This window comes from Ascaphus truei, chromosome 1 (assembly GCF_040206685.1).
Source record: "Ascaphus truei isolate aAscTru1 chromosome 1, aAscTru1.hap1, whole genome shotgun sequence".
NCBI lineage: Eukaryota > Metazoa > Chordata > Amphibia > Anura > Ascaphidae > Ascaphus > Ascaphus truei.
In genome coordinates, this window is record NC_134483.1 from 512,312,690 (window position 1) to 512,339,749 (window position 27,060).

Here is a 27,060-nt window from a genome sequence, read left to right on the forward strand (position 1 = left end):
ATCTGTGCAACACCACGATCTGTGCAACACCACAGTCTGTGCAACACCACGGTCTGCGAGGGCTGTGCAACACCACGATCTGTGCAACACCACGATCTGTGCAACACCCCATCTGTGCAACACCCCATCTGTGCAACACCATGATCTGCGAGGGCTGTGCAACACCATGATCTGTGAGGGCTGTGCAACACCCCGATCTGTGCAACACCCCAATCTGTGCAACACCCCAATCTGTGCAACACCTCAATCTGTGCAACACCCCAATCTGTGCAACACCCCAATCTGTGCAACACCACGATCTGCGAGGGCTGTGCAACACCACGATCTGCGAGGGCTGTGCAACACCACGATCTGCGAGGGCTGTGCAACATCACGATCTGTGCAACACCATGATCTGCGAGGTCTGTGCAACATCACGATCTGTGCAACACCCCGGTCTGCGAGGTCTGTGCAACACCACGGTCTGCGAGGTCTGTGCAACACCACGGTCTGCGAGGTCTGTGCAACACCACGGTCTGCGAGGTCTGTGCAACACCACGGTCTGCGAGGTCTGTGCAACACCACGGTCTGCGAGGGCTGTGCAACACCACGGTCTGCGAGGGCTGTGCAACACCACGATCTGTGCAACACCCCATCTGTGCAACACCACGATCTGTGAGGGCTGTGCAACACCACGATCTGTGCAACACCATGATCTGTGCAACACCCCGATCTGCGAGGGCTGTGCAACACCACGATCTGTGAGGGCTGTGCAACACCACGGTCTGCGAGGTCTGTGCAACATCACGATCTGCGAGGGCTGTGCAACACCACGATCTGTGCAACACCACAATCTGTGCAACACCACAATCTGTGCAACACCAGAATCTGCGAGGTCTGTGCAACACAACGATCTGTGCAACACCACAATCTGCTAGATCTGTGCAACACCACGATCTTTGCAACACCACGATCTGCGCAACACCACGATCTGTGCAACACCACGATCTGTGCAACACCATGATCTGTGCAACACCACGATCTGTGCAACACCACGATCTGTGCAACACCACGATCTGTGCAACACCACGGTCTGTGCAACACCACGGTCTGCGAGGGCTGTGCAACAGCCCAATCTGTGCAACACCACGATCTGTGCAACACCACGATCTGCCAGGGCTGTGCAACACCCCGATCTGTGCAACACCCCATCTGTGCAACACCCCATCTGTGCAACACCACGATCTGTGAGGGCTGTGTAACACCATGATCTGTGCAACACCATGATCTGTGCAACACCATGATCTGTGCAACACCATGATCTGTGCAACACCACGGTCTGCGAGGGCTGTGCAACACCATGATCTGAGCAACACCATGATCTGTGCAACACCCCGATCTGTGCAACACCCCGATCTGTGCAACACCCCATCTGTGCAACACCACGATCTGTGAGGGTTGTGCAACACCACGATCTGTGCAACACCACGGTCTGCGAGGGCTGTGCAACACCACGATCTGTGCAACACCACGATCTGTGCAACACCCCATCTGTGCAACACCACGATCTGTGAGGGCTGTGCAACACCACGATCTGTGCAACACCCCGATCTGTGCAACACCCCGATCTGCGAGGGCTGTGCAACATCACGATCTGCGAGGGCTGTGCAACACCACGATCTGTGAGGTCTGTGCAACAGCACGATCTGTGCAACACCACGATCTGTGCAACACCACGATCTGTGCAACACCACGATCTGTGCAACACCACGATCTGTGCAACACCACGATCTGTGCAACACCATGGTCTGCGAGGGCTGTGCAACACCACAATCTGTGCAACAGCCCAATCTGTGCAACACCACGATCTGTGCAATACCACGATCTGCCAGGGCTGTGCAACACCCCGATCTGTGCAACACCCCATCTGTGCAACACCCCATCTGTGCAACACCACGATCTGTGCAACACCATGATCTGTGCAACACCATGATCTGTGCAACACCATGATCTGTGCAACACCACGGTCTGCGAGGGTTGTGCAACACCACGATCTGTGCAACACCACGTTCTGTGCAACACCACGATCTTTGCAACACCACGATCTGTGCAACACCACGATCTGTGCAACACCATGATCTGTGCAACACCACAGTCTGTGCAACACCACGGTCTGCGAGGGCTGTGCAACACCACGATCTGTGCAACACCACGATCTGTGCAACACCCCATCTGTGCAACACCCCATCTGTGCAACACCATGATCTGCGAGGGCTGTGCAACACCATGATCTGTGAGGGCTGTGCAACACCCCGATCTGTGCAACACCCCAATCTGTGCAACACCCCAATCTGTGCAACACCCCAATCTGTGCAACACCCCAATCTGTGCAACACCCAATCTGTGCAACACCACGATCTGCGAGGGCTGTGCAACACCACGATCTGCGAGGGCTGTGCAACACCACGATCTGCGAGGGCTGTGCAACATCACGATCTGTGCAACACCATGATCTGCGAGGTCTGTGCAACGCCACGGTCTGTGCAACACCCCGGTCTGCGAGGCCTGTGCAACACCACGGTCTGCAAGGTCTGTGCAACACCACGGTCTGCGAGGTCTGTGCAACACCACGGTCTGCGAGGTCTGTGCAACACCACGGTCTGCGAGGGCTGTGCAACACCACGGTCTGCGAGGGCTGTGCAACACCACGATCTGTGCAACACCCCATCTGTGCAACACCACGATCTGTGAGGGCTGTGCAACACCACGATCTGTGCAACACCATGATCTGTGCAACACCCCGATCTGCGAGGGCTGTGTAACATCACGATCTGCGAGGGATATGCAACACCACGGTCTGCGAGGTCTGTGCAACACCACGATCTGCGAGGGCTGTGCAACACCACGGTCTGCGAGGTCTGTGCAACATCACGATCTGCGAGGGCTGTGCAACACCACGATCTGTGCAACACCACAATCTGTGCAACACCACGATCTGCGAGGTCTGTGCAACACAACGATCTGTGCAACACCACGATCTGCTAGATCTGTGCAACACCACGATCTGTGCAACACCACGATCTGCGCAACACCACGATCTGTGCAACACCACGATCTGTGCAACACCACGATCTGTGCAACACCACGATCTGTGCAACACCACGATCTGTGCAACACCACAGTCTGTGCAACACCACGGTCTGCGAGGGCTGTGCAACACCACGATCTGTGCAACACCACGATCTGTGCAACACCCCATCTGTGCAACACCCCATCTGTGCAACACCATGATCTGCGAGGGCTGTGCAACACCATGATCTGTGAGGGCTGTGCAACACCCCAATCTGTGCAACACCCCAATCTGTGCAACACCCCAATCTGTGCAACACCACGATCTGCGAGGGCTGTGCAACACCACGATCTGCGAGGGCTGTGCAACATCACGATCTGTGCAACACCATGATCTGCGAGGTCTGTGCAACATCACGATCTGTGCAACACCCCGGTCTGCGAGGTCTGTGCAACACCACGGTCTGCGAGGTCTGTGCAACACCACGGTCTGCGAGGTCTGTGCAACACCACGGTCTGCGAGGTCTGTGCAACACCACGGTCTGCGAGGTCTGTGCAACACCACGGTCTGCGAGGGCTGTGCAACACCACGGTCTGCGAGGGCTGTGCAACACCACGATCTGTGCAACACCCCATCTGTGCAACACCACGATCTGTGAGGGCTGTGCAACACCACGATCTGTGCAACACCATGATCTGTGCAACACCCCGATCTGCGAGGGCTGTGTAACATCACGATCTGCGAGGGCTGTGCAACACCACGATCTGTGAGGGCTGTGCAACACCACGGTCTGCGAGGTCTGTGCAACATCACGATCTGCGAGGGCTGTGCAACACCACGATCTGTGCAACACCACAATCTGTGCAACACCACAATCTGCGAGGTCTGTGCAACACAACGATCTGTGCAACACCACGATCTGCTAGATCTGTGCAACACCACGATCTTTGCAACACCACGATCTTTGCAACACCACGATCTGTGCAACACCACGATCTGTGCAACACCACGATCTGTGCAACACCACGATCTGTGCAACACCACGATCTGTGCAACACCACGGTCTGTGCAACACCACGGTCTGCGAGGGCTGTGCAACACCACAATCTGTGCAACAGCCCAATCTGTGCAACACCACGATCTGTGCAACACCACGATCTGCCAGGGCTGTGCAACACCCCGATCTGTGCAACACCCCATCTGTGCAACACCTCATCTGTGCAACACCACGATCTGTGAGGGCTGTGTAACACCATGATCTGTGCAACACCATGATCTGTGCAACACCATGATCTGTGCAACACCACGGTCTGCGAGGGCTGTGCAACACCATGATCTGAGCAACACCATGATCTGTGCAACACCCCGATCTGTGCAACACCCCGATCTGTGCAACACCCCATCTGTGCAACACCACGATCTGTGAGGGTTGTGCAACACCACGATCTGTGCAACACCACGGTCTGCGAGGGCTGTGCAACACCACGATCTGTGCAACACCACGATCTGTGCAACACCCCATCTGTGCAACACCACGATCTGTGAGGGCTGTGCAACACCACGATCTGTGCAACACCCCGATCTGTGCAACACCCCGATCTGCGAGGGCTGTGCAACATCACGATCTGCGAGGGCTGTGCAACACCACGATCTGTGAGGTCTGTGCAACAGCACGATCTGTGCAACACCCCATCTGTGCAACACCACGATCTGTGAGGGCTGTGCAACACCACGATCTGTGCAACACCCCAATCTGTGCAACACCCCGATCTGCGAGGGCTGTGCAACATCACGATCTGCGAGGGCTGTGCAACACCACAATCTGTGAGGTCTGTGCAACAGCACGATCTGTGCAACACCACGATCTGTGCAACACCACGATCTGTGCAACACCACGATCTGTGCAACACCATGATCTGTGCAACACCATGGTCTGCGAGGGCTGTGCAACACCACAATCTGTGCAACAGCCCAATCTGTGCAACACCACGATCTGTGCAATACCACGATCTGCCAGGGCTGTGCAACACCCCGATCTGTGCAACACCCCATCTGTGCAACACCCCATCTGTGCAACACCACGATCTGTGCAACACCATGATCTGTGCAACACCATGATCTGTGCAACACCACGGTCTGCGAGGGCTGTGCAACACCACGATCTGAGCAACACCCCGATCTGTGCAACACCCCAATCTGTGCAACACCCCAATCTGTGCAACACCCCGATCTGTGCAACACCCTATCTGTGCAACACCACGATCTGTGAGGGTTGTGCAACACCACGATCTGTGCAACACTACGATCTGTGCAACACCACGATCTGTGCAACACCACGGTCTGCGAGGGCTGTGCAACACCACGATCTGTGCAACACAACGATCTGTGCAACACCCCATCTGTGCAACACCACGATCTGTGAGGGCTGTGCAACACTATGATCTGCGAGGGCTGTGCAACACCATGATCTGTGCAACACCATGATCTGTGAGGGCTGTGCAACACCACGATCTGTGCAACACCCCGATCTGTGCAACACCACGATCTGTGCAACACCACGATCTGCGAGGGCTGTGCAACATCACGATCTGCGAGGGCTGTGCAACACCACGATCTGTGAGGTCTGTGCAACACCACAATCTGCAAGGGCTGTGCAACACCACGATCTGTGAGGTCTGTGCAACACCACAATCTGCAAGGGCTGTGCAACACCACGATCTGCGAGGGCTGTGCAACACCCCGATCTGTGAGGGCTGTGCAACACCACGATCTGTGCAACACCATGATCTGTGCAACACCCCGATCTGCGAGGGCTGTGCAACACCACGATCTGCGAGGTCTGTGCAACACCACGATCTGCGAGGGCTGGGCAACACCACGATCTGTGCAACACCACGATCTGCGAGGGCTGTGCAACACCACGGTCTGCGAGGTCTGTGCAACATCACGATCTGCGAGGGCTGTGCAACACCACGGTCTGTGAGGTCTGTGCAACACCACGATCTGCGAGGGCTGGGCAACACCACGATCTGTGCAACACCACGATCTGCGAGGGCTGTGCAACACCACGATCTGTGCAACACCATGATCTGTGCAACACCCCGATCTGCGAGGGCTGTGCAACACCACGATCTGCGAGGTCTGTGCAACACCACGATCTGCGAGGGCTGTGCAACACCACGATCTGCGAGGGCTGTGCAACACCACGATCTGCGAGGGCTGTGCAACACCACGATCTGTGCAACACCACGATCTGCGAGGGCTGTGCAACACCACGATCTGCGAGGGCTGTGCAACACCACGATCTGCGAGGGCTGTGCAACACCACGATCTGTGCAACACCATGATCTGTGCAACACCCCGATCTGTGCAACACCACGATCTGCGAGGGCTGTGCAACACCACGATCTGTGCAACACCATGATCTGTGCAACACCACGGTCTGCGAGGGCTGTGCAACACCACGATCTGCGAGGGCTGTGCAACACCACGATCTGCGAGGGCTGTGCAACACCACGATCTGCGAGGGCTGTGCAACACCCCGATCTGTGAGGGCTGTGCAACACCCCGATCTGTGAGGGCTGTGCAACACCACGATCTGCGAGGGCTGTGCAACACCCCGATCTGCGAGGGCTGTGCAACACCCCGATCTGCGAGGGCTGTGCAACACCACGATCTGCGAGGGCTGTGCAACACCCCGATCTGTGCAACACCACGATCTGCGAGGGCTGTGCAACACCACGATCTGTGCAACACCATGATCTGTGCAACACCACGGCTGCGAGGGCTGTGCAACACCACGATCTGCGAGGGCTGTGCAACACCACGATCTGCGAGGGCTGTGCAACACCACGATCTGCGAGGGCTGTGCAACACCCCGATCTGTGAGGGCTGTGCAACACCCCGATCTGTGAGGGCTGTGCAACACCCCGATCTGTGAGGGCTGTGCAACACCCCGATCTGTGCAACACTACGATCTGCGAGGGCTGTGCAACACCACGATCTGCGAGGGCTGTGCAACACCCCGATCTGCGAGGGCTGTGCAACACCCCGATCTGTGAGGGCTGTGCAACACCCCGATCTGCGAGGGCTGTGCAACACCACGATCTGCGAGGGCTGTGCAACACCCCAATCTGCGAGGGCTGTGCAACACCCCGATCTGTGAGGGCTGTGCAACACCCCGATCTGCGAGGGCTGTGCAACACCCCGATCTGTGAGGGCTGTGCAACACCCCGATCTGTGAGGGCTGTGCAACACCACGATCTGCGAGGTCTGTGCAACACCACGATCTGTGCAACACCACGATCTGCGAGGGCTGTGCAACACCACGATCTGTGCAACACCATGATCTGTGCAACACCACGGTCTGCGAGGGCTGTGCAACACCACGATCTGCGAGGGCTGTGCAACACCACGATCTGCGAGGGCTGTGCAACACCCCGATCTGCGAGGGCTGTGCAACACCCCGATCTGTGAGGGCTGTGCAACACCCCGATCTGTGAGGGCTGTGCAACACCCCGATCTGTGAGGGCTGTGCAACACCCCGATCTGTGCAACACTACGATCTGCGAGGGCTGTGCAACACCACGATCTGCGAGGGCTGTGCAACACCACGATCTGTGCAACACCACGATCTGCGAGGTCTGTGCAACACCACAATCTGTGCAACACCATGATCTGTGCAACACCACGGTCTGCGAGGGCTGTGCAACACCACGATCTGCGAGGGCTGTGCAACACCACGATCTGTGCAACACCACGATCTGCGAGGGCTGTGCAACACCACGATCTGTGCAACACCATGATCTGTGCAACACCACGGTCTGCGAGGGCTGTGCAACACCACGATCTGCGAGGGCTGTGCAACACCACGATCTGCGAGGGCTGTGCAACACCCCGATCTGTGAGGGCTGTGCAACACCCCGATCTGTGAGGGCTGTGCAACACCCCGATCTGTGAGGGCTGTGCAACACCCCGATCTGTGCAACACTACGATCTGCGAGGGCTGTGCAACACCACGATCTGCGAGGGCTGTGCAACACCCCGATCTGTGAGGGCTGTGCAACACCCCGATCTGTGAGGGCTGTGCAACACCCCGATCTGTGAGGGCTGTGCAACACCCCGATCTGTGAAGGCTGTGCAACACCCCGATCTGTGAAGGCTGTGCAACACCCCGATCTGCGAGGGCTGTGCAACACCCCGATCTGCAAGGACTGTCGGATTTCCCATCATTATGGTACTCAAGGGGTATGAGGCTGACAGGGAGTCCCCCACTGAGATATCTCTTTGTGTAATCTCTCCCTTTATGACCATGTGAGTTGTGGCATTGCCCACTTTCTAAAACCATCTTTTACTCACGATTGCATTGGATTTTGGACAATTCTGCACTATATGTGGATTTCCTTTTTTTATTTCAACATATGATTCTGGGCCCCCTAACATCACAATTTCCATTTCTACAAGGAATCGAAGGACGAATCTCTCTGGTTGAGCAGTCTATCAGAATTTTTTTTATATGTACACTTTTATGTATTTGATCCAATGAGCACTTTATTGATTCACTATTAATATATTCACCATGGTTTTATGTGACCTCTACCACAAGGAGAGCGCCTAGTGTTTTTTTTCTGTTTTCACTTTTTATTGTCTATGCATACCTCAAGCATCCCTGTGAATTCGAGACGGGGTATCAGCATCAATGTTTTATTTCCCTGGTCTGTACTTCAGATTGAAATTGTAGGTAGCCATGGCCGCTAACCACATGTGACCAGTGGCATCCAACTTCGCTGATGATAGAACGCTAGTAAGTGGGTTTTGTCTGTATGCACTTCAAAAGGTGGCTCCATACAGATAGGCTTGCAGCTTGTCCACTACTGCCCATTTCAACACCAATAATTTGAGTTTGTACACTGGGTAGTTTCTTTCTGAAGGCACCATTCCCCGACTCACGAATGCCACAGGCTCAGCCAATCAGAAAAACCACAGAAAAAATGGCAATTCTATTTGTAGTTTGTGTCTGGGCTAGGATGCAATGGCCTCTAATTTAGAGAGATCAGAAGCCACTCCTTTGTCAGACACTCCAGCAGAACTGACTCTTGTCCAGTGCCAATTTTAGTCCACTCTCGATCACCCGATAAAGTAAGGTACCTTCATCAGACAAGACTTGTTGTTTTTCCAAAAACTATTAGGTCATCCAGATATACCAGTACTTGTAATAGATAGATATGCCATACCACACATGCCATCAGTCTTTGGAATGTGGCTGGGGCCCATGACACTCCTTGGGGCATGCGCTCAATTTGATAGAGCCCCAACAGGCATATAAAAAGTTTTCTTTCCTTTATCTTGCTTGCACATTGGCATCTGGTAATATCTGCTGCCGAGGTCCAAGACCACACCATTTGCTGCAATAACACTGCATGGGTGTGAGTCAGTGGCAGTGGTGTAGTAGCCACTCAATCCTGGGTATGTTGGCATATGATGGTGCCGACACAATGTGGGAGCTTGTTGTGTACTGAAGGACTTGCAGGCATGTTCTTTTTCAAAAAGGGTGCTTCAGTACCACTGTGCTTTCATAGCTGTTGAGGGTCCCCTCCAGCGGTGCTTGATCTCTCGTCCACATCTGGAAGAGTAGCTCTCTGCTCTGGTTGCAACATGCAATCTCTGCAGACCTTGGCCAAACAGGATAGCACTCAGGTCCGCACAGATCTTATTCAACATGTCTGTGCTTCCCCCGTCCATCTGTTTTTAAAGGCTCCTCTACCTCATAGTCCCGCCTCTTCCACAGCCATTATTATTATTGGCTGCTCTCATGTCCATCACGGTCACATGTCCAGAGCACATTGGAGAGGAACCTGCCAGGGGGCAGTGTGATTGGGTGTGAGCTCATCACACAGGGGGTTTCATAAATTACAGATTATCATGATAATATGATGAGATATTATGTATTTTCATCCATATGGTGCTTCACGGGTTAATGGTGCAACAATTTGTATTTAAAAATACAATATGTTGGGTTTATGACAGGTCAATACATTTTCTGGGTCTGTGCTGGTCTTCAAAGAGGACTTAGGCCCCTCCTAACTATCATGGATAGCCAAATAAAGTGACATGTGGAGTTTAGAAGGTCATAAACACTAACCAGATACTATTCTGTAAGCCTCAACGTTCATGAATAATTACTGGTACATTCCAGAGAGAGGTGACACACAGGTTATGCTTGGAGGGCTTTATTAAAAATGAGAATATCATTTGACGTAATCTACTGTACATACTAAAAGTACGATAGAGTAAGATACTACCGATCTGTAGTTGTGTCAGAGAGTGGCATGTAACGACACCACACACACTGCATGGGTAAAAGGTGCCAAGGACAGATATCCATCCTTGTCACTCCAATTTAGGATTATGTCGGTCGTGATTAGTCTTGTTATGTCTGTCATTATCGCCTGAATCTATTGATGTAGCTCACGTGTCTAAATATTAGAGATGGGAAGTTATGAGTACATTTATATAATGAGGGAAAGTTTAAACGTCGTTTTTGTAGAAGTTTTTTGTCAATCTCACAGCTGATTTACGACAGGGTGGGCTTATGTTGTTTCAATGAGGGGAAAATCGTACTTAAGTCTGAGAAAGGTATTATGAAAATCAGATTTCAACAGAGGTGTGTTTAGACCAAACAAGTGAAGTCTCTTTTCTGCACCAGTGACCTCTCTGGGAGAAAATCCTAACATACTGCATTGTAACATAATGTATAGGGATTTCTGTTTTTGTTTGATCCTGTTATTTTAAGAAACTGTCCTGCATTTACTGTAATTGTATGTCCTTGTAATCCTTTTTCTGTAAAGCACTAAGCACTCCATTTTTATATATATTAAACCATTTATTAAGTGACTAGCTGAGAGACCCGGCGTTGCCCGGGATGTAAATGCGTAATAGGTAGTATTATTTATAAATCGTGGAATAGGTGAGTATTTGTTGTAAAGGTTTGGGGGGGGGGAGAAAGGGGAGCGGGGGGGGGAGAAAGGGGAGCGGGGCGGGGGGGAGAAAGGGGAGCGGGGGGGGGGAGAAAGGGGAGCGGGGCGGGGGGGGAGAAAGGGGAGCGGGGGGGGGGGGAGAAAGGGGAGCGGGGGACGGGAAAGGGGAGCGGGGGGGAAAGGGGAGCGGGGGACGGGAAAGGGGAGCGGGGGACGGGGGAAAGGGGAGCGGGGGACGGGGGAAAGGGGAGCGGGGGACGGGGGAAAAGGGGAGCGGGGTCAGGGGAAAGGAGAGCGGGGGACGGGGGAAAAGGGGAGCGGGGTCAGGGGAAAGGAGAGCGGGGGACGGGGGAAAGGGGAGCGGGGGACGGGGGAAAGGGGAGCGGGGGACGGGGGAAAGGGGAGCGGGGGACGGGGGAAAGGGGAGCGGGGGACGGGGGAAAGGGGAGCGGGGGACGAGCGAAAGGGAAGCGGGGGACGAGCGAAAGGGGAGCGGGGGACGGGGGAAAGGGGAGTGGGGGGGGAAAGGGGAGTGGGGGGGGGGGAAAGGGGAGTGGGGGATGGGGGAAAGGGGAGTGGGGGGGGAAAGGGTAGTGGGGGGGAAAGGGTAGTGGGGGGGGGAAAGGGGAGTGGGGGGGGGAAAGGGGAGTGGGGGGGGGTGGAGAGCAGTGGGCATATGTATTGTCATAATTTATGTATGGGCATTTCCCCCCCCTCCTCTGTGCGTCCGTCCCCCTGCTGGTTCGGCTGGTGCCCCCCCCCCCACCGTTCCCCGTGACTCTCCCCCCTCGTTCCCCGTGACTCGTGCTCCCCCCCCCCGGCGCCCGCTTGGTCCCCCGATGTGCCGTCCTGCTGAGTGAGGCGTGCAGGCGGCGGCAGGAAGCACCCTGTGTGGGCCTGAGACTCGTGCTCCCCCCCCCCTCCCCGGCGCCCGCTCGATGTGGCGTCCGGCTGAGCGGCGGTAGGAAGCGCCCTGTGTGGGCCTGAGGCTGAGGCGGCATGCGCAGTGGGCCTGAGGCTGAGGCGGGACGCGCAGTGGGCCTGAGGCTGAGGCGGGATGCGCAGTGGGCCTGAGGCTGAGGCGGGACGCGCAGTGGGCCTGAGGCTGAGGCGGGACGTGCAGTGGGCCTGAGACTGAGGCGGGACGCGCAGTGGGCCTGAGGCTGAGGCGGGATGCGCAGTGGGCCTGAGGCTGAGGCGGGACGTGCAGTGGGCCTGAGGCTGAGGCGGGACGCACAGTGACTTACCTGAGCGGGTGGTAGCGCCGGGGAGGTAAGGGAGCGGCTGGGGTAGGAGGGCCGCACTTCCCGTCCGGAGCCAGTGCAGGGCGGCGCACGTGATGGGGGGGGGGGGGGGCGGACAGAGGGGGTGTGTGTGTATAGAGCTGCTGTGTTGTGTGTGTGTATATAGAGCTGCTGTGTTGTGTGTGTATGTGTATAGAGCTGCTGTGTTGTGTGTGTGTGTGTATAGAGCTGCTGTGTTGTGTGTGTGTGTGTGTGTGTGTGTATAGAGCTGCTGTGTTGTGTGTGTGTGTGTGTGTGTGTGTGTGTGTGTGTGTGTGTGTGTGTGTGTGTGTGTGTGTGTGTGTGTGTGTGTGTGTATAGAGCTGCTGTGTTGTGTGTGTGTGTGTGTGTGTGTATAGAGCTGCTGTGTTGTGTGTGTGTGTGTATAGAGCTGCTGTGTTGTGTGTGTGTGTGTGGCCCGTCACTCCGCCTCAGGCCAATGAGAGGTGTGCGGGGGCAGGCGGCCCAAGGGACCAATGAGATTTCCCCTAGGGACACCGGACATCCAGGCAGGCAGGCATACAGTGCTTTCACTAATATAGTATAAGATACTTTGGACTATGAATGAACTTTTGCACTCTTTGGAGAGACTATTTACATTTTTGGACACATTTTGATACAACAGATTTTTGTGTGATAAGTGCATAGTTTTTTTCTATTATAAACAGGGACCTGAGACCATGGCAGATATTAATTTTACATCTTTTATTTGCAAAATTTCTCGGGCGGTGTAAGCGTATAGGTATGATTGCAATTGAGTAAGGGGTTAATATTAACTAATTGAAAGTACCTTGCAGGGTGGAAAGGTGAGTTGGCTAGAGTAGCCATGTGTATTAACCCTGGTTGCATATCTAAGTCACGTGCTCACTTGTGTGCTGTTCGTGACAGGTGGTATATGGGGACAGATTGATGGGAGATTTGAGGGACCTTTGCATAGGTGAAAAGTGGGACAGCTTGCAAGTTGTGTATTAACTCTTGTCCCGTATGCAGGTATCATGCTCACAGGTGTGCTGTACATGACACAGATGTTTTTGACATACCTCCAAATCATTAGATGGGGGGGGAAAGGGGAGTGGGGGGGGGAAAGGGGAGTGGGGGGGGGTGGAGAGCAGTGGGCATATGTATTGTCATAATTTATGTATGGGCATTTCCCCCCCCTCCTCTGTGCGTCCGTCCCCCTGCTGGTTCGGCTGGTGCCCCCCCCCCCACCGTTCCCCGTGACTCTCCCCCCTCGTTCCCCGTGACTCGTGCTCCCCCCCCCCGGCGCCCGCTTGGTCCCCCGATGTGCCGTCCTGCTGAGTGAGGCGTGCAGGCGGCGGCAGGAAGCACCCTGTGTGGGCCTGAGACTCGTGCTCCCCCCCCCCTCCCCGGCGCCCGCTCGATGTGGCGTCCGGCTGAGCGGCGGTAGGAAGCGCCCTGTGTGGGCCTGAGGCTGAGGCGGCATGCGCAGTGGGCCTGAGGCTGAGGCGGGACGCGCAGTGGGCCTGAGGCTGAGGCGGGATGCGCAGTGGGCCTGAGGCTGAGGCGGGACGCGCAGTGGGCCTGAGGCTGAGGCGGGACGTGCAGTGGGCCTGAGACTGAGGCGGGACGCGCAGTGGGCCTGAGGCTGAGGCGGGATGCGCAGTGGGCCTGAGGCTGAGGCGGGACGTGCAGTGGGCCTGAGGCTGAGGCGGGACGCACAGTGACTTACCTGAGCGGGTGGTAGCGCCGGGGAGGTAAGGGAGCGGCTGGGGTAGGAGGGCCGCACTTCCCGTCCGGAGCCAGTGCAGGGCGGCGCACGTGATGGGGGGGGGGGGGCGGACAGAGGGGGTGTGTGTGTATAGAGCTGCTGTGTTGTGTGTGTGTATATAGAGCTGCTGTGTTGTGTGTGTATGTGTATAGAGCTGCTGTGTTGTGTGTGTGTGTGTGTATAGAGCTGCTGTGTTGTGTGTGTGTGTGTGTGTGTGTGTGTGTGTGTATAGAGCTGCTGTGTTGTGTGTGTGTGTGTGTGTGTGTGTGTGTGTGTGTGTGTGTGTGTGTGTGTGTGTGTGTGTGTGTGTGTGTGTGTGTGTGTGTGTGTGTGTATAGAGCTGCTGTGTTGTGTGTGTGTGTGTGTGTGTGTATAGAGCTGCTGTGTTGTGTGTGTGTGTGTATAGAGCTGCTGTGTTGTGTGTGTGTGTGTGGCCCGTCACTCCGCCTCAGGCCAATGAGAGGTGTGCGGGGGCAGGCGGCCCAAGGGACCAATGAGATTTCCCCTAGGGACACCGGACATCCAGGCAGGCAGGCATACAGTGCTTTCACTAATATAGTATAAGATACTTTGGACTATGAATGAACTTTTGCACTCTTTGGAGAGACTATTTACATTTTTGGACACATTTTGATACAACAGATTTTTGTGTGATAAGTGCATAGTTTTTTTCTATTATAAACAGGGACCTGAGACCATGGCAGATATTAATTTTACATCTTTTATTTGCAAAATTTCTCGGGCGGTGTAAGCGTATAGGTATGATTGCAATTGAGTAAGGGGTTAATATTAACTAATTGAAAGTACCTTGCAGGGTGGAAAGGTGAGTTGGCTAGAGTAGCCATGTGTATTAACCCTGGTTGCATATCTAAGTCACGTGCTCACTTGTGTGCTGTTCGTGACAGGTGGTATATGGGGACAGATTGATGGGAGATTTGAGGGACCTTTGCATAGGTGAAAAGTGGGACAGCTTGCAAGTTGTGTATTAACTCTTGTCCCGTATGCAGGTATCATGCTCACAGGTGTGCTGTACATGACACAGATGTTTTTGACATACCTCCAAATCATTAGATGACTCATCCAAGAAATACTCCAGACTTTGATTTTCTGGATTATACTCATTAAGTAGATGGGCTACAAGTTCAATGCATCTCCCATAATTAGTCATCTTCTTATCTATTTGAAGCTCTGTGAACGAACACAGCCAATGTTAAAATACAATCTATGGCTTTACTGGGAAAAACAACAGTTTCTAACCTAAATGATTGAGCTAGAAGGTTCATAACAAGTGGTACAGGCAGGTACTTTGGGCATATTTAACCAATAGGTGATATGCAATAAGGCAATGGTATCCCTTGGGGGACAAGTAAGGCAATGCACTGCGTCTCAATAGGAACTAAATGAAGGAGGCTGGAGCGCTCAAAGGTTAAAAAAATCTTTAATGGATCCTCCGCAACATAGTATCACACAATGGTATGCGAGAGAGGCCTCGACGCGTTTTGCGCATGCGTGCGTTTTGTCAAAGAGTAAGGCCTCTCTCACTGTGTTTAAAATATTTAGGCAGACCGCATGTCCCGCCCCCATTACTCGGAAACAACCTCCTGGATGTCGATCACCATGAGAGCCGTCTCCAAGCGTTAGTGACAGCCCCTTCAGGACCGCGGCCCAAACTACAACAATACAAACAGAGCAATATACATATAACATAATTAACAAACACCCGTGAGAGATTAAAAAACCTTTTGAAAACCGTGATCATTCAGTATGTGGTTAGAGTTTTATTCTATAACCACAATTGTTTCAATATATTACCTGACCTGTAAATCACAATAAAATATGTATTTATAAAAAATATGTATTAAAGATAAAAACAATAAATCATTCTTGAGTGTGTATAATCGAATAATCAAATAACTGAACAGTGGAATCTTGAGAATGGAGAGCTGTCACCATCAGCTGGAGATGTGGTAGTTTTTTGGAAGGTCCGTAATACAGCAGGAACAGACCCCAACATCGCGAGACGCGAACTCGGTGATGTCACCAGTCAGGATGTGACTGTCCAGGGAGCAAGCCAGCGCTCCTTGGCATCTTCCTGCTACACCGAGGAGGGGACGCTGGATTGGACACCCCGAAGGATATCCTAACGCTAAAGACACCAAAACAAGGACCATTTCCAGAGTTGTAAATGTGAATGCACATTTTTAAAAGCTGTTGTTTTCAAAATATTTTATGACCTGCACCATCGGTATTCTCTTTTATTTCTATAACCCTGGGAGGAAGACTGAAGTTATCTGCAGATAAAAGGAAAGAAAATCCCCACTGCTTATGGTTTTAAAATGTTTACTTTATAAAATTAGTTTTTGGGGGTTTGCAACAGGGAAGAAACCCTGTCTCAATGAGGCTGCAATACAAAGCCTCAGTATGCTGAGAAATCTGCAGGGAGCTGGTAAATTGCAGCTAGACAATTAACCAGACTCCACCTGTTAATCAGACGTTTAAAACGCCTACAGAAATAGACCCAGAGACTCTCTTGAGCACACAGGATACTGTGTGCTGATAACAAGACACCAAAGGAACAGCAAACCCAGGAACCTACCAGGGACTGGACCCTCAACAAGAACCCATCCATCCAGAACCAGAGACTGACTTGAAGGGCCACCTGCTTTAAAGTACTTCCTGAGACCTTGGGGTGATAGGCTGTTATGGGATTATCCCTACAGCCTTACAGATAGGGCCTGGGGAAGTAAGTTAGTCCTTACAAGGGATAGGTGTTTGTTTATTTTGTACATATGTTTTGCTTTAAAACTGCTGTACGTCGTGGGCGCTCGTCTAGTCTCCCCGCTGATGTGCGCGGTAGGCTCCGTCCCCGCTCTGTTAAACAACACCAGCATGGCAGTGACGCGTGTTCCAGGCTCCTCCCCCGCTCTGATGTCTCAAGGAACCGGCGTGGGAGTATCACACACTCCAAGTCCCGCCCTCTGAACCCTGTGAGACGGCGGGCTGCAAGTAACTTCCTATCTGATCGGCTGCATCCTTGGACAAACCTGTGTGTACCAGCAGCCTATGATGATTCACTTCCTGGTTCCACCCCTGCTTGCTATTGGAGCCTCCTTCCTTATATACCCTGCACTTTCAGCTTACCTTTGCTGAGCATAGTCAGTGTGACGCCGTGCCTTGCTGCAATCTGTTCCTGATACCTTGTTTTGCCTTGTCTGCCTGATTAACCCTTTGTTGCCTGAACCCTGCTAGTTTCTTGGACTCAGCTCCTGACCTTGGCAAAGTATTCCGACGATCCGCTCTTCTCCAATCCTGACCTGGCAAGTATATATACGACTACTCTGCACTCTATAACCCTGATCCAGCTTGCACGACCAATCTACATCCTAGGCACGCCTGCGTGGCTGTGGGTTGGCGTTTCTCAATTCCCTACCTCCCGGTCGCACTTCGTTTGTGGTGAGCTACGCGTTACAAACAGACTTAATAAAGCCAGGATTTAATTTCACTCAAAACGGTCTCCTTTAGTGTACCTCTGCACACATCTCTTACAGGGTTTCTTTAAGAATTAAATACAATATGCTTTTAAACCAGGTCCGTAAAACTCAATTTGACATTTTATTTAGTTATTATATTAAGCACAGAGAAAGAAACGTATTTTATTTCAAACTCTTTCCTGGATATTACATGCAAGTTTTTTATTGTAGTAAGCAAGTGGGGCTTTACAATCATGGTATAATACTGAATATTTGTATTTGCACGTGTATATATACACTATATCAAAAACTATGTTCAGCAGCTACTGAAGATTTTTGTAGTGGTCCCCCAAACCACTCAAAATTCACTTTAGGTAGCTCTCCTGTAGTCTAAATTTGCCAATGACCTATTCTGGAGAAAACATTTTTTTAGTGCTCATTGGAATTAGTCAAGTGTAGAATAATAAAATCTATTTATAATATTGCTCATTTTCTTTCACAGTATTTTTTGTCCGTGAAATACCATGGTCATTAAAAAAAAAAAAAGTATGGTGTTACAGACAGCACTCCCAAGATACAGTATAAAGTATATAAGGCATTAAGGGAAGTACCACAGGTTCCATTTTAAAGGATCTGTGGGAACGGGCCTGAGGAAGGGGCATCCTGCCCCGAAATGTTGCCCCCCTTTGGCTTCCATTCACTCCATCTTTTGCTGTTAGGCAGTTTATTGTCACTACCTTATTCCCTTTGTTTTTTCCCTTGTCTCCCCTACCTCCCTCCCCTCCCATCACGCCAGTTATTGGCTTGTGTATTTATAGATTTTCCCTAGGATAGTTGTAGTATCCTTTAAAAATTGTACATCCTGTATTGTATATTTTTCAATACAATTAAATATTTTGGCACATTCCAGTGCTTTTTTCATTTTATTCACATTGAGTGCTGGGGACATTATCTCTGTTACCATGGTCATTTGTTCAATGTGGTTTTATGTGGGACTGCACCTTTAATGTTCTTTATAGGTGTACATCACCTGTAAATTCTCAGCTGCAGTTAATGACCCAATTAAGCTATCAGTGAAATCAGACACTTGAATGAGCAATGAAGCGGGACCGCCAATAATTGGTTGTGGATGTGCGCTCATGTGAACTGCGATAAGTACCCTCTGATCCTGTTTTAATTGGCTTATTTGCACAATAAGACTTTATAGTTATGATGTCAACATAGTTAATGAGAATGACCCCTTTGGACCTGTGCAGATTTAATCGTTTCCTTGGCCTGTTAAAATCGCCACAAATATTCTTAGTATGTATGTAGTGTTAGTGAATAGAAAATGTGCCATGGTACTTAAAAGTTGGACGTTGGAATGGCCATGAAGGTGAAACAATTAAAAATAATCAGCAAAAGTAGTTAAAACGAAAGAGTGAAGACAATTTAAAAAAGAAACATTCGTTGTACTGTCTGAATAATATCCTGTCTGACATTCTACTCGGGACGGTCGGGTACTCAGAAATGGAAACATAGAATTTGACAGCAGATACGAACCACTTGGCCACCCAGACTTCATATTTTCCTACCTGTAAAACCTCAGATCCTATTTGATCCTTGGCTTTATTGCATATTTAGGTCAGCCTATCCCATACATTTTTTAATTCCCTCACTATATTAGCCTCTATTCATCTACCATCCTCTATTGGAAGGCTTTTGCACAAATCCACGATACTTTCCATGAAGAAGAAATTCCTCACATTTACCCTGTGCCTGCCAACCTCCAGCATCAAAACATGAAATTGCTGAAGTATGGGTGAACATCAGAGTTAATAATAATTTTATCCCTTTCCAGCTAAAAGTAAGGAAACATAAATGCATGTTACAAGATACTAGCGTTCAGAACTCCTTACATTCACCTTATTGCTGTGACTTCAGGCACCAAAAACATAGATTGTAAGCTCAACTGCGCAGGGACTGTGTAAACAAAATCATATGTACTATGCTGCTTACCACGCATTATATTGTAACTGTGAAGCGCTTTGAGTCCCATTGGGAGAAAATAAGTTATTTATAAAGTTATTATTATTCTCATTTGTTGGTGTGCATCATGCTCCCTGCATTAAGGTGATTCTCAAAACTTAGGTGGGATACCCACAATTTTATTGCCAGTCTTCCTATTCCTGTTGATTGTGCCGATTTGCTGAATAATTACCTGGTCAGTTGCAGCTGAGCCTATTATATTGCTGCTGCAGTGCATTAATCCCCCTCTTTCTTCCCCTTCCCCCGCACCCCCCCCATTAAAGCCTCCTTTTTCGGGTGTTATGCAACAAGAGGTATCCTAGTGTAAGACTGTCATGGGAGACAAGGCTATTTACACCTTTTTACCAGGATCATACATTGAGCAAAACAAGTAGAGACAGAAGTTAATCAAAGGTTAACACAAGAACCCCAATTGCTGCACGCAAAGTGTAATATGAATACCGTAATGATAGGGGTATACAATAACCCACTCCAGAGTGGTGTATTCCTCCTAGAATCGACACATCAAGGTGAGTGAGTATTGTTCTCACAATTAAACTAAAATAGCAACATTTTATTTCTATAATACACAACAATAACGTTTAAAAGTATATACATAAGGTTGATTAAAATCCTCCGGTAGGCGGTAGATTATGGTGTAGCAATACTGGGTAATTAACCCATGGAATGCTGACTCTGTATATATTGAGCAGTGTTACCAAAGTCTAATGGCTGAAATAGCAAATTAGGAGCTTCAATAGTGTACGGTAATCTGCAAATATACAACACTATCAGACACTTGCTACTAATTAGATAGCATAGTTATGAATCAGCTGATGTTGCTAAAGTAATGGTGTAGCTCAAAGAAAAGAAAGAAAAAAGCTGTGTGTGCTGTGCACGCGCATAGTAAGTGAAACTTCTTTGACTTTTGTCACAGAAATTGTATTTGTATTGGTGATGTTTTAATTAAAAATCAAAATACAATTTCATTGACAAAACGCAAATAAATTTGACTTAGAACATGCGTACACATCCCTTGTATTTGCACTAAGCGTGAATTCCTCGTGTGTGTGTGTGTGTGTGTGTGCGTGACTGTGTGTGTGTGCATGTGACTGTGTGTGTGTGCGTGTGACTGTGTGACTGTGTGACTGTGCGTGTGACTGTGCGTGTTACTGTGTGACTGTGTGTGACTGTGCGCGTGACAGTGCGTGTGCGCGTGACAGTGCACCGTGTACGTGACAGTGCGTGTGCGCGCGACTGACTGTGTGCGCGACTGACTGTGTGCGCGACTGACTGTGTGCGCGACTGACTGTGTGTGTGCGCGACTGACTGTGTGTGTGCGCGACTGACTGTGTGTGTGCGCGACTGACTGTGTGTGTGCGCGTGTGACTGTGTGTGTGTGTGACCATGTGCGTGTGTGTGTGACCGTGTGCGTGCATGTGACCGTGTGACGTATGCGCAGCCCCCCTGCACCTCACACATCCCCCTAACCTATTCACAGTCAGTGTGTGTGTATGTGTCAGTCAGTGTGTGTGTGTGTGTGTCAGTCAGTGTGTGTGTATGTGTCAGTGTGTGTGTATGTGTGTCAGTCAGTGTGTGTGTGTGTGTGTGTGTGTGTGTGTGTGTGTGTGTGTATATATGTATGTGTGTGTGTCTGTCACTGTATGTGTGTCTCTCTTTCTGTGTCCTGCCCCCTCTCTCCTGACTCCCCCCCCTCAAAGGCAGGCAGAGCTGCGGACCCGCGGCGGCTCTGCCTGAGACTCTCCTCCTCCCCTCACCCCCCCCCCCCCTCACAGACAGGCAGAGCTGCGGACCCGCGGCGGCTCTGCCTGAGACTCTCCTCCCCCCCTCCCCCCCCTCACAGACAGGCAGAGCTGCGGACCCGCGGCGGCTCTGCCTGAGACTCTCCCCCCCCCCCCCCCTCACAGACAGGCAGAGCTGCGGACCCGCGGCGGCTCTGCCTGAGACGCCTACTCCCCTCACAGACAGGCAGAGCTGCGGACCCGCGGCGGCTCTGCCTGAGTCTCTCCTCCCCCCCCCCCCACCCCCCGGCGAGACGCGGCCGCACCTGGCACCGGGCAGATACCTTAATAAAGGCCCCCCCCCCCCTCCGGAAGTGCTGCGTGGGCAGAGGCAGTGTTGGCGGGGAAGGGGGGCAGCGCGTCATCGTCAGCGGGAGCTGGCTTCGAGGGGAGCGCTGCAGCGATCCCCTTCTGATGATGCTGTGGGGAACGCAGCTCACTCTACCCCCCCTCCCCCGTTCCATGCCTCGGCCGGGGGAGGTCAGCAGGAGTGGCGAAATTTTGAGGGCTGCCGCTGCCGCATGTCAGCGGGTGGGGGGAGCAGAGCTCGTTAGGAGCTGCGGCAACGGTTACCCTCCATGATCCCTGGGCTCCTCTCCTCGACCCCGGCGGCGCTCAGTCAGCGGGACGCAGGAAAGCGGAGGTAGGGAGGAGAGAGGCTGCGCGGCATGGCAGCGGCCATTAGGAGCGGCGGCTATCGCCGCCGCATATGTCACGGTGTGTGGGGGGGGGTGGGGCTCGGGGGGGGGGGGGGTGATTAGGAGCGGCGCCGGAGGCTATCGCCGCCGCCGCTTCTGATTTTTGGAGCGGGTGTGATGTCAGTGTTGGGGTCGGGCTGAGCCAGAACACAGCCCGGCCTCAACTGCCAGCACTGACGTCACATCCGTTTAATTTCTGTCTCCACAATTCTTTTTTGCCCCATCACGAATGAGGTGCCACTAAGGAAGTTTCACTTCAAAAAAATAGGATGCGCAAAAATGCGGGAAAAAGGCAAACAAGCCACTTTATAGGGAATAAAAAACACAATGATGTACAATAAACAAACAATGTAATACTAAAAGTCTCTGCAAAATAATGTCCATGTGGTATACAACACACTGGTATGGAACAATCAAGGCCCGTTGCTGCCAACGGAGAATCAAGCAAATGAGGACAAATTAGTGCAAATGCAAAGTTCCAGAATCAGAGTGGGAGCCCCAGCTAGTGTACCGTCCACAAGTTGTGCAAACAATTAATGAGGAAGGAGTAATGAACGACCGTCAGCGAGCCACTGTGAAATCAGCTCACCCAAACTTCAGATGGTAATGTAGGGACGGCACTTGAATCTCTCCTTTCAAATTCCTCTAACTGCACGATCCTCCAGGGCTCGGATAACGGAGACCAGCGGTCTGCAGCCTAACGGGTTTCCGGGTATGGCGTCACGGCCGGACGTGACGCACTAACCCTTCCCGTCTACAGCAGAGACCGCTCGATACTTCTCCAGCAACCTAATTTGCTATTTCAGCCATTAGACTTTGGTAACACTGCTCAATATATACAGAGTCAGCATTCCATGGGTTAATTACCCAGTATTGCTACACCCTAATCTACCGCCTTCCCGGGGATTTTAATCAACCTTATGTATATACTTTTAAACGTTATTGTTGTGTATTATAGAAATAAAATGTTGTTATTTTAGTTTAATTGTGAGAACAATACTCACTCACCTTGATGTGCCGATTCTAGGAGGAATACACCACTCCTGCAGTGGGTTATTGTATACCCCTATCATTACAGTATTCATATTACACTTTCTTGTGTTAACCTTTGATTAACTTCTGTCTCTACTACATGCATTCACCCCATTGCACCTTAGTTCATCTTTTAGTTTAATTGGACAGCGTTGATTCCATTTCTATAGGTTGAGCAAAACAAGGTAATGAAATAAATTGTAGTTTATTTGCATAAATTCGCTAACACACAATGGAACACAAAATACAGACAAAAAGACACACGAGGCCCCGTTGACACATAGCGCACTTTGCGACGCTGTGTGCACGAGTCAGCGCGTGCGCGCCTCCTTCTGCTGGGCGATGTGTGATCATCCCCAGCAGACGGAATGATGCGGGAGCGGGCGGGGGAAGCTTGTGGCAGACAGTTGCGGGTGCCATCCCCCGTTACCCCCCCTTCCTCCCCTTTTTTTTATTATTATACTTTGGAGAGCGGGGAGTGGGAGCTGGATAACGGGGAGCGGGGGCCGGAGAGCGGGGAGCTGAGAGCGGGTGGGGGGGCTGTGTAAACATAAAACATAAAAAGGAAAGCGTGTGTGTGTGTGTGTGTGTGTGTTTGTGTGTGTGTGTGTGTGTGGCTGGAGCAGGGAGCTGCAGAGTCTCTGTTCACTTTCAGCAGCCAATGCATTGATTGGCTGCTGAAACTGACGTCACGCTGCTTCAGCCAGGAATCACACTTTCAAAAGACTCCCGCAACTGCAGCAGCGTGGACGCCGTGCTTTGCAGCCAATGGTAGTTTCAAGAGTGAACACTACCATTGGCCGCCAGGGGTTGGTGATGAACGCGCGCGCACGCGTGAGCGCATCGCGAAGTACGCAGTGTTTACGGGGGCCTTACTGGGGGTCTGGGGTCAAAAACTAGACTTTCCTAGGTGCAGGGAACTCTAAAGAGTTTTACCCTGACCGGGACTTAGCCCGGCATTCCCTGGAACTCAAATCGGCATGAAGTTCTACACGCCACCGCACCCTTCTCTTCTGAGAACTTGGACTTTCTTGACCGCGAGTTACTGCCAATCCTCTGAAACTGAAATTGGCATCAAATCCCAGCCATGTCCGCTACATTCAATTTTGAGAACTTGGGTGCAAAAGTCGGGACTTAGAATCTGGCAGGCCGGCCTTTCTGGCTTGAAATCGAAGCCGGTTGCTCTGCTATTCGCGCAAGACCAACTTTGAAAAGCCCGCCCGCGCTCTTACTACCGGAGAACTCGAATCTGTTTGGCTCACAGGTTCTTTATATTATTCTGAGTTTCATTCACAAAACTCAGCAGCCAATCATCGCGTGGGAAAATTCCCAGCAACCAATCAGAGCCAAGCCGGCTAGAAAAGCCGGGTCAACGGGAAATCTGAAATTGCCAAGGGTCATGCGCAAGTTTGCCACCTCCGTCCCTGGCTATCTCAATGCCACCTGCTGGGGCAGGCTCTACCAGGTCTGGCAGTGCAAGTGGCAGCCCGGACGACTGCCATTGATCTCCGGACCTGGTACTCTGCCTTCCCCCATTGACCAAATGCTTTTCTCACCTCTGACATCCTCTGACTGCTTTGAACTCCGATGTCCAGCACACTTACCGGCGCCTATGGGTTAGCTCAGGCAGCCTGTCTGGACTTGGGTTCCGAATGTAAAAGCACATTACATTACAGTACATTAATAAAGTATATTTTAATACACTAAGGTATATATTTTAATATACTTATGAGTCTCTGGGTACAGGGGACAGACTAAGAAAGATGTTTAACTTTTATTCCTAGTTGCCTTATTCCCCATACTCTATCTTTGGACTCATACTGGACTCTCAGAGTCCCCTCTCAACCTTACATATGGTTGGGGCACCCACAAACCCTACACTGGTTCTGGGTCACCTTGGCACTAGCTGGGGTACCCCCGTTAACCTAGGAATTCCCTCAGCTGCAGGGGAACCTATTCATCCCTGTGCCCCATTCTCCTTTCTGGACTATGCTGAAGCAGGGTACTCTAGTGATGAGTCGCGCTTGCGTTTTCTAGGGGAGATATTGCAGGGACAATCTGCCTACAAGTATCAGAGAATCAGACATGATTCCCGGTTACATTTATGGGGGAACCAACAACTCCAGACCTCAACCTCCTAGACACATTCTGACAACAATTCATCCGCAACCCCCCCCCCCCCCCTGAAACTCATACCCTAGCAATCCCTGCTCGCTGGCATGCCCAGAAAGGGAAAAACATAAAATACTTTAATTACATGCCATACATTGGAAAGTTACAATGTTACTGGGCCTAAGAGCTAACTCTCTTGGACCCTTACACACACGGATCAGGGGTAACCAAAACGGACTTAACCTTTGAGAGCCTGGTTACCCCCTACCGTCACAAAGACTTCAGCCGTCCTCGGGGTTGCCACCTTCTAATGAAGGCCAACCCGAAGACAGCATTTTAAAATTTCGCAATTACCTTCAGCAGCATCTCCCTGGCATCCTCTGGCGTCGTTTCACCATCCTCCTGGCATCTTCTGCTGGACTCCGTCAATATGGCTAAGCGGCGTCACATGGCGCCACGTTGCCATGACAACGGGACGCTAAGTGCCATGACGGCGTCATGCGGCATCAAGTTGCCATGACAACGGGGCGTCTTATGGCACCGAGGCGTGATGTCATAGCTGCACGTGGCTTTGTGACGTCACGTAGCGTACCATTGTCTTGGCAATGCGTGCCCCATTTGAAGCCGTGTGACCATATTGACAGGAGTTACTTGCAGGGAAAGATACCGGGAGGACTCCAAGGACGCCTGGAGACGCCGCCACTGAACGCCACCACCCTGAGGTTTACTAAGTAAAACCGGAGCCCGGGGATACGTGGTCAAACCCTGTAGACTCTGGGTCAAACCCGGAGCGGTGGCAACCCTGGCCATCCTATACTCACAGACCATGGTTTCAGAGCCACTGAGCACCTTCCTACAGTACTACTGAGCTAATGAGAAACATTGACCGCCTACAGTAGGTCACTGTAACTGATGATTGGCTTGCTGTCGATTTCCAGTCTGTTGCCAATTAAGCTCCTGAATATGCAGGCACATTGGAGGACAGCAGCTGCCCTTCACTATCAAATCCCTAAATTCAAACAATATTAAAAAAAAAAAAAACTGAAGGAACAAAGAGGACTGCTGCTTTAGCAAACATGACTGATAATTGATCTCAACAAACAAAGATAATAGTACTGAAAAAAAAAATTTGTCTTCAAGATCAAAGGTGCGCAATCTGTGGGTTGTGACCACCTTGCGGGTTGTTGACAAATTTGTGGGGGTCGGGTGTCTTTCTCCTTAAGTCAGCCTCAGGGGCTCCCTTCCTGCTCTGTGATTCCCTCCATAAGCATCATATGGCATAGATGGCATCATAGATGTCCGAATATGGCATATCCATATTTGGGCATATCTGTATTTGAGTATCTACATCATCCAGGCTAAGGGAGGGAGTCACGGAGCCTGGAGGGAGTCACGGAGCCACAGAGGCTGCTGCTGTAGTGGAAGTTTAACGCAGTAGCAGGGAGCCCCGCAGAGCTAATCCTCTAATGTTTTCGGGGCCTTGGCCAAAAAAAAAGGTTGCAGACCACTGTTCTAGATTACGCACAAACTTAAATAAGGCTGGCAGGTGTTAATTGAAGGAACTTGAACACTAAAAAGAAGGAATTTGTTTAACTTCTTAAACACTTTTTGAATGTACTGTACAGAATGCTTATGAGAAACAAAATCTCTGTTTTTGAGAGAGATATTTAGAGAAGATAAAGATAGATATTCTATACATACATACTTAGCATCTACAAGTGTGAGCAGGCCCGTCCCTATGCGGTAAGCCAGTAAGGCACCACCTAGGGGCGGCAAGTCTCAGTGAGTGTTAATTTCCGCTCTGGGAACCCCCTGCTTCCGGAGGTACTTACCTCCGAAGGGGGTGCTCGTATCTCAGCACTGGTTTAAAGCCCCCGGTCACATGGGCCAATAGGAAGCCGT

General features: G+C 51.2%; 1 protein-coding gene across 1 annotated transcript in view; it reads right to left on the reverse strand.

The window, feature by feature from the left end:
* CFAP99 (cilia and flagella associated protein 99) overlaps positions 1-27,060 on the reverse strand; it is a 122,220-nt gene that overhangs the window by 93,756 nt on the left and 1,404 nt on the right. The window contains exon 2 of the mRNA XM_075566304.1: positions 15,095-15,225. Within this exon, the coding sequence (XP_075422419.1) occupies positions 15,095-15,205 (111 nt within the window). The 5' untranslated portion in view covers positions 15,206-15,225. The remainder of the gene's footprint in view (positions 1-15,094; positions 15,226-27,060) is intronic.